Genomic DNA, 8305 nt, shown 5'->3' with positions numbered 1-8305 from the left:
ATAACTTTTTTACCATTATTTTAAATTGCATACTCAACCGCCGCTTACCACCAGCAAATCGTCAGCCAACTTACAAATCTGAATCGTCTCACTCTTCCGACACCGCCACTCTTATCATTTTTTTTTTTTTTTTTTTTTGTCTAAAACTCCAACTATGTATTAGTTTATATTTTTATTTTATTTTGAACTGGGCCCAACTTATTCTATTCGTTTTACATCAAGATAGCATCAGTCACTTTAAAAAATATTACTATCCAATTAGTGTAATTATGTGGTTACAACTAATTTAAGGATTTTATTATAAAAATTTCAGATTGTTATTATTAAAAACAATGCAGTCACAAATTAGGTGGATCAAAAAAAAATGTTACAGTAACATTGCTACAGTGTTTGCTATAGTATAACAGTGTTTTTTGGCGAGGTGACGAGATATGATTGATACTCATTTACACTAATTAGTATATACTTACTATATAGTATAATAAAGGAAGGAATCCATTTTAAAATAGCATCAAAGCGTAACATTTTTTAAAAGAGTAATAGGTCTTAGACTTGATCCAATTGGGTCTTATTAAAATTAAATCGAGCGCGTTTTCGACCCGCATTTTCGACGCGCGTTTCCGACGAGCGTTTTCGAGGCTCAATTATGGGGCGCATTTTGGGGGCGCTTTTCGGGGCGCTTTTTCGACACGCGTTTTTGGAAGCACGTTTTCGCTGCCCGTTTTCGACAGGTGTTTTCGATGGGCGATATTGAAGCACATTTTTGACGCGCGTTTTTCGACGCGCCTTTTTCGACACGCGTTTCGGGGCGCGTTTTCGGAGCACTTTTTCGACCAGTTTTTGGGTGCGCATCTTCTACGAGCGTTTTTAGGGCCCGTTTTTCAGGGTGCGTTTTTCGGCTCACGTTTTCGTCGCACGATTTCAAGGCGTGATTTCGGGGTGCGATTTTGCGGCGCGTTTTCGGGGAGCATATTCGTCGCGTGGTTTCCGACGTGCGTTCTCGCGCGCCTACTTTCGACCCGAGTTTTTGGGGCGTGTTTCCAGCGTGCGTTTTATGTGCGCATTTTCCGGCTCTTTTTTCGGCGCGGGTTTTTGGCGCTAGTTTTCGGAGCGCGTTTTCGGGGCTCGTTTCTGGCGCACGTTTCCGTTGCAAGTTTCTGGCGCGCGTTTTCGTTGTGAGCTTTCGGGGCGCGTTTTAGGAAGAGATACATCAAATAATACAAACAAGAACAATTTTACTAGCTCGACCCGGGTCTTGACCTAACCCGACCCGGGTCTTGACCCAACCCGTTCGACCCATTTTAATTCTGACTCATTTCGACCTATGACCCGTTTCTACCCAAACCCATTTGATCCTTGATCCAACCCGACCTTTATCGACCCGTTTTCCAGGTATACTTAGCAGAACTGGAAAGGTAACAGGCGGTAACAATATTCACGGCTACCTTTGCACTCCTTTATTCTCCATGAACTACACTAACCAACCAAGTTACCTTTGCATTATGTTATAATTTTGGGAGTTTTATTTATATTAGTTTTACTGGACAAATTTTAATAAGAAATAAATTAAGAAAGCTTAAGAGGAGTGCTTTACAGTTTAGTATTAAGTATAATATAATTATGAATATAGATTGCCAAAACAAATTTTTGATTTACTTACAATTACTTACATTGGAATAGTAATTCACAATCAAATTTGTAGTTCACACTTAAAGGACTTGAAATTCACACTTAAATTAGAGTCGTAATTCACGCATAGTTTAAGTTTAAATTACAATTTGACAATATATGAAATTAAAGTAATATTGTCCAACTGACAACTATATCATTACAAGTTGTCATCCGAACACACCATAAACTTGCATGACTCGTAAGATAAAATTCATAAATACACAAGTTAAAAGTCACTTACCTTGCAGTATATACGTACATATACAAATACAAATACATCAATATGTATAACTTTAGGTATGTAGCATTTTATCCTTTATTTCTTTATCTCTATGATACAAGAAATTTCTCTATATTTGGACATGTCTTTTTGTTGAACATTTTATTCTTTGTGGAAACTTGGCTTGTTTTCTTTCAACATTCTTCCTTTGATAATATTGGCCTCTTTTTAACCTAACTTAATGAACCCAAACAAACTTACACCGAAGAAAACGTGCTACCCCCATGTTTCATCTCACCAAAAATGCGTTGTCGAAAATCCGATACCATCATTGGAAGTCCTTCTTGAAGCGGCACAACGGGTTGCCACCCCAGGAGCTCTTTAGCTCTTGAAATGTCTGGTTTCCTTTTGTGTGGATCGTCTTCCGTGTTTGGCCTAAACTCTATCTTTGCATTTGAATCGATCGTATCTTGCACCACCTACAATAAGTATCATTTTGAATCCGCACTTAATTTCTCAAGTTTACATAACCACTTCAAATTTATATCAAAAGAAATAAGAGTTATGATAGGATTCGGTGCGTTAGTGCTGATATGATTTGCACTTGTATAACGCCACAATTTACATGACATATATACTTTACCTATGGAAGTACGTTGTTATCACACGATCATGTCATTTCAAGATTTGGGATGTATATAATTTAATTGTTAAAGATTATTAGGGTTACCTTTGCAAGTTCAAGCATGGTGAATTCACCCGGATTACCGAGATTAAATGGTCCAACATGTTCTCCTTCCATTAGTCTCATTAATCCTTCCACCTGTTGTTCATCGTACATGCATTTCAATAAAATTTGAAGCGATCAAGGGAAATCAAATGCAGGATGAAGAAAAAAAGTATGGTTTACCAGGTCGGAAACATATTGAAAGCTTCTAGTTTGCTTTCCATCACCATAAACAGTCATTGGTTCCTTTCTCAAGGCCTAGTTGATACACAAAACATCACGATTAGCAAGTACTAGGAGTACCATAAAAACAGGTAAACGGGCAAACACATAAAGTTTTCTAATAAACCGAAAGAGTGTATTTGTTATTCAGATGTGCGCGGCCTAACCGGGTTACCCCGTAACGGTTTCCTACTCTAATCACCGACCAACCCAAAATATGCTCTTAGACCAATCCTAACAGTTCGTCACTTTCCATCCGTCAGTTGATGTGACAAAACTGACTATTTATACGGGGCGTCAATTAGTCAGTTTAGGTACCGTCAGTTATGTATGTGACGATTTTGAAACAGTCCGTGACTTTCTTCAGCAACCAATCAATGATTTTTTTAATATATATTTTTCATTATTAATTTATTTTTTTCTCACCAAATTTTCAATCAGATTTTTTCACATCATCCTACCCAATATTTGACACAAAAAGCTGACACGACGGTTAAAAAATGTCAGAAACTATTGACATTGCCATGTCACAGGCAGAATGCACATTTGACAAAAAAAAAAGTGCACTAACTGCTTGTGACATCACGGCCACAGTTAGAAATGGTCTTAGTGAGGCTTGGACTTGTAATCACGACCCCAACTACTAGGCTATTAAAAGATTTATAAACACGCACCTGAGCAACAAAATTGCTAACAACACGACCATCGTCAAGGCACATTCGTGGTCCGTAAGTGTTGAAAATCCTAGCAATCCTAACCTGCAAATAATATCATAAGAAAAATGTTATTCATATATATATATTTGTGTCTGAACATTAATATTTTGCTTAAGAAACATGTATTATCTATAACAAAATTCTCAAATTGACTCTTTTTTTTTTATAGATTTGGAGATGGGGAGAAAATAAGAACCTCAATGTTAAGACCTCGATGGTAGTCCATAGTAAGAGTCTCAGCAACACGTTTTCCTTCATCGTAACAACTTCTAACGCCTACCCATACATGTACCCAATCACGCCGGGTTAATTCATGTACAACAGTGCATTTCATAATCTTGTATATAAAAACAATAGTTATTAAAATCGTTAAGTTAAGATGATCAAGAGGTAATGAGACTCACCAATTGGGTTTACGTTACCCCAATAGGTTTCGACTTGAGGATGTTCAAGTGGATCACCATAGACCTCACTAGTACTCGTTAACAAGAAACGCGCATTGATCCTCTTTGCAAGTCCTAGCATGTTCAATGTTCCCACCACATTCGTCTTGTGATCGCTATCTCAGTCAAGGAAATCTAATGTAACTCAAAGCATCATATACTATCAAAGCGGATCGGAAACCCAGTTATTCCAAAAAGTAAAAAAAAAAAAAAAAAAAAAAAAAATTATATGAATTTGAGCAAGCTTTTAAAGTTTGTGATTCTATTGATATTGCATGTCCAAGATATATAAAAAGGATATGATTGTCTTGATAGGGTTGTACTTATAATGGACAGGGGAAGCAGGGCAAGCAAGATGATAGATTTGATCAACTTCTAACAAAATGGGTTCAACCACATCGTGTCGAATGAGCTCAAACCTCGGGTTCCTAAGATGATGGAGTATGTTATCTTTCCGACCCGTGAAGAAGTTATCTACTACGATAACACTATCACCCCGAGCCATCAAACGGTCCACAAGATGGCTTCCTACAAAACCTGATCCGCCGGTCACTAACACCCTTGATGTCTTCGACTTCAACCCAAGAGGAATCCTCCCACCTTCACAGAATTTGAAATAAACTTAACCATTTCATTTAATATTTATAGATATTGATATATAAATATAAACCAATAATTCATACGTTTCCTATTATTTACTCACTCCATCCAACAAAAAATTACCTCTTAACAATTTTTATTGAATTTGAGATATGTACTTGTTAAAATCTTAATGTTGTCATTATATAGAAATTAGAAATTTAATGACAATTAGTTGTTAAATTTTGAAAGTATACAATTATTATGAGGCATATATAAATAACATGATAAACTACATTATGAAGATGAAGGTATTTTTATGGTTTTTCTTGGTTATGTTAGGCATGATTTTTTCAATTTAATACATATTTCGAACATTTGATAATAGGTTTTGCAAATTATTTCAATTTGTGTTCTTGACTATGTAAGATATTAATCATTAATTAAGTTGAATTATAATAACAGGTTTTGTAAAAATAATATGATCACATACCATAAGGTAAACCCTAGACATAATTACACAACATGACATAAAATGGGAATGGATCATATGTTACAAACCAGCATTAAAAGGATCCGAATGAAGCTCGTAGGCAATACGACGTGGTGGTAAGGAAGTCTTCGAATCAACATGAAACGAATTATCGATATGCTCGGATTGCAATGATAATGACGACGATGGAATGACAACAACATTTGATACAAGACCAGCAATGGCGATCCCTACGAACATAAATAGGATTCTTTGTGCTTGAAACACGTAACGAATTGAGTTTGAAACAGAGAACCTTCTAGGATCGATCTGCCCTTCATTTTGATTCGTATCCGGTGTCATTTTAAGAAATTTAACGTGCGTGACGATATTTTGAAGAATTGATTGATGATATTGTTAAGAAGATATATACCCACAAATTTTGAAGTGGGTTAAAAAGAATGAGTTATGATTGATTCATACACACGTTGATGTTATTACACTTTATGTGAGAGAGACATAAATGTAAGGAAGCTCGAAATAAACGGTGTTAATATTTAAGTGTATAATTTATATAACGTATATGTTGTTTTTTTAATTGTGCGATATGAATATAATACAGGTGTCATTGGTTTTTGCAACAATTGGACTTTACCATCAAAGGATGCAACTTCATTTTTACGCTACAGTCTAGTGCTTTACTAATGTTCTAATAAACAAATGGTAACATTTTATTGAGATAATAAAAATTAATATTAAAATGAGCCGATCTGGATTGAAGAGGCCGAAATTTTCTGCTTCAAAAAGGAAAGTCAACTCCTTGTAATGAACTCTTTTTGTTTCATTTTTTGCTACTTTTTGTTACATAGAAAGTCCTAAAATTTAACTAAATAATAAAATTTGTACCTCTTTTAGTTACGAGCGTTTAACTTTTGACCTAATTAAATCGGAGTTTGCATGAATAAGAAGTTATCAAAATGTTAAATGCTCGCACCAATTTGCATTCATCAACAATTTATTTGTTTTTTTCGGTATCTCTATGTCAATTTTTGAACTAAAGTACATACAATTTAATTTCGGCAACATGCGATATACATACAAAATCCCGGCCATATCATAGATCTCAAACATAAAAGATCGACATACTTTACTGTACGGACATGTTTCATTGGTCTTTACCTCTATGGTTTAGTTAATTAACATATCTAGTAAAAAATCGATTTACCAACTATTTATTCATATATGAAAATTACAACATTGAGGGGTGTCATTAAAGTATTACTAAAATTTTGACATTTAGATGATTCGTACACTACTAAAATTATCCATACACCACTAAATATGCAATACAGTGTTAAAATACAATGCAAATTTAGAATAATATGGAATTAGTATTAATGATACCGCAACCCGCATGCGCACCTCATATGCATGCGTGCGCTTAATAGTGTGCGTATGCGTGTGCTTGTGTGCGCTATGCGGTATGCGGATTGTATCTGATTCCTTTGTTCCCGGTACGGCGGTTGCTTAGCTGTCAAGTAAATATCTTTTCCATAATTATATCCGTGATTCGGGGGAGTCAGTTATGGATGAGATTAACGTGATCTGGGACGGTTCTAGAATTAGGGTTTGCCTATAAATACAACTCTAATCATCATTTACCAGACACGGCATATTACGTAACTATCGCACACGAGATACATTACGCAAAACAGCATCATTCAGCATCTCTTCAAGGTTAACAGGTTAGTCTTTCGTAAGCTAGTACCTACGACCTTATTTGGGGCCTCTTGATCGACGACCGTTATCAGAGGTGGACTTAATAACTTGGCCACCCCGCCGACATCATCATGTCGGCCAGGGTTATTCACGGTAGCCGGACCGGAGAGCCACGTTCTAAGATCCTTAAACCCCTCCTTATGTATTGAGCAGGCATATCAAACCCCACGGTTAAAATATGCATGAACAAGTGGTGCTTTCATTGAGAGTCGAATTAATTCAAGACTGTTTAATTGCTTTTTCTTTTAAGGTTTTGAATTGTATGACTCGTTATTTACAAAATTTTTGAAATTTTTCTTTAACAGTATCATGACTTCCGAGGAATCATCGGAACATACCCAAACAGATGTTCAGAACGCACCGTCTGGTAGTCAACATACACCGGTTATGACTACGGGGGCCGCTATTCAGGCGGGGTACACGATATACCCTCCACCTATATCCGGCGAACCCTTTCAGAGGTACAAGCCGATATATTCAGACGGGGTTACACCGCCAAGAGCAAACTCACCAGTCACAACCACGCGGCTGGACTTTTCGTCAGTGGATCCAAGGGTCATCTTTGCAGGCACTAGCGGTGGACCAACGGGGCCGCATGTGGTTTGCTGCGGCCAGGTACCTATTTACAGTACCACTGTTTCAATACCTCTGCATACGCAGAGCATTCAGCAGAATTCGTCATTTACACCGTTGCAACCTTGGCAACCACCGCGCCCAGTTTCACAATTTTTAACTCCTGCGGATGCGCAGGCGTTACTTAATAGTTGGGGATTTGGTGTCATCCCAGATGCAAACTCTCATTGGGCGCCGATAACAGCGCAGCAGCAAAGCACAGCGCATACAGTTGGGCTTTTAAGTGTGTATCCTCAAGTTTCGCAGATATCTGTGCCACAGGTTTCGCTTCCTTTACAGCCACCTGTGTACTCTGCGTCATCAAGTTATCCCTCTTTTCCAACGCAGCAGCCTTGGTTATATCCGCAGACGCAGGGTCAACCTTGGCAAAATGTTCAAGGGCAGGCAAATCTTGCAAGTCAATTCATGCAGGCCGCACCTCCTGATATGGTTCACTTATTTTCACAACCTGACTTTGTTCAGGACATGATGAAGCGTTTCTTTGCAAACTTGAAAGGGTATCCTGTTAAACCACCCTTCGAGCTACCGACTACCTTTGACAAGTTTCCTCCGCATATATCCGCATACCCGTTTCCATCAGCACCAAAGATACCTAGCACGTTGGGTACTTACAATGGCCTGACCGATCCAGATGATTTTTTACAGCGTTTCGAAGGCGCAATGCGCACTCAAGGCTGGGTGGATCCGGTTGCGTGTCAGATATTTCCTATGACACTACAGGGTATTGCTCGTGAGTGGTTTAATAAGTTGCCGGCGGGTAGTATTGCCGGGTTTATGGATCTGCAGACAAAGTTTTTGCTGCAATATCAGAATCAGAGACCACGCAAGCGCACTCACATTGAA

General features: G+C 37.7%; 1 protein-coding gene across 1 annotated transcript; it reads right to left on the bottom strand.

The window, feature by feature from the left end:
- Positions 1-2148: 2148 nt before the first annotated feature.
- On the bottom strand, positions 2149-5413 carry LOC139850008 (UDP-glucuronic acid decarboxylase 4-like). The gene is made up of 8 exons (XM_071839609.1): positions 5140-5413; positions 4301-4599; positions 3961-4108; positions 3753-3832; positions 3515-3598; positions 2802-2876; positions 2622-2714; positions 2149-2370 (listed from the first exon to the last, which is right to left on the bottom strand). The coding sequence occupies exons 1-8, from the start codon at positions 5411-5413 to the stop codon at positions 2149-2151; spliced, it is 1275 nt and encodes a 424-aa protein (XP_071695710.1).
- Between the last annotated feature and the right edge of the window lie 2892 nt (positions 5414-8305).

Source organism: Rutidosis leptorrhynchoides, chromosome 5 (assembly GCF_046630445.1).
Source record: "Rutidosis leptorrhynchoides isolate AG116_Rl617_1_P2 chromosome 5, CSIRO_AGI_Rlap_v1, whole genome shotgun sequence".
In the NCBI taxonomy this organism is placed as follows: Eukaryota; Viridiplantae; Streptophyta; class Magnoliopsida; order Asterales; family Asteraceae; genus Rutidosis; species Rutidosis leptorrhynchoides.
This window is presented reverse-complemented; position numbering and strand designations above follow the sequence as displayed.

Bases quoted from the DNA above. Each gene is read 5' to 3' on its own strand.
- LOC139850008 (XM_071839609.1), bottom strand. From the start codon at position 5,413: ATGACACCGGATACGAATCAAAATGAAGGGCAGATCGATCCTAGAAGG. The intron at 2,877-3,514 runs GTGCGTGTTTAT...TGTATCAACTAG, and splicing joins TTAGCAATTTTGTTGCTCAG to GCCTTGAGAAAGGAACCAAT. The intron at 2,715-2,801 runs GTAAACCATACT...GATGAACAACAG, and splicing joins TTCAATATGTTTCCGACCTG to GTGGAAGGATTAATGAGACT.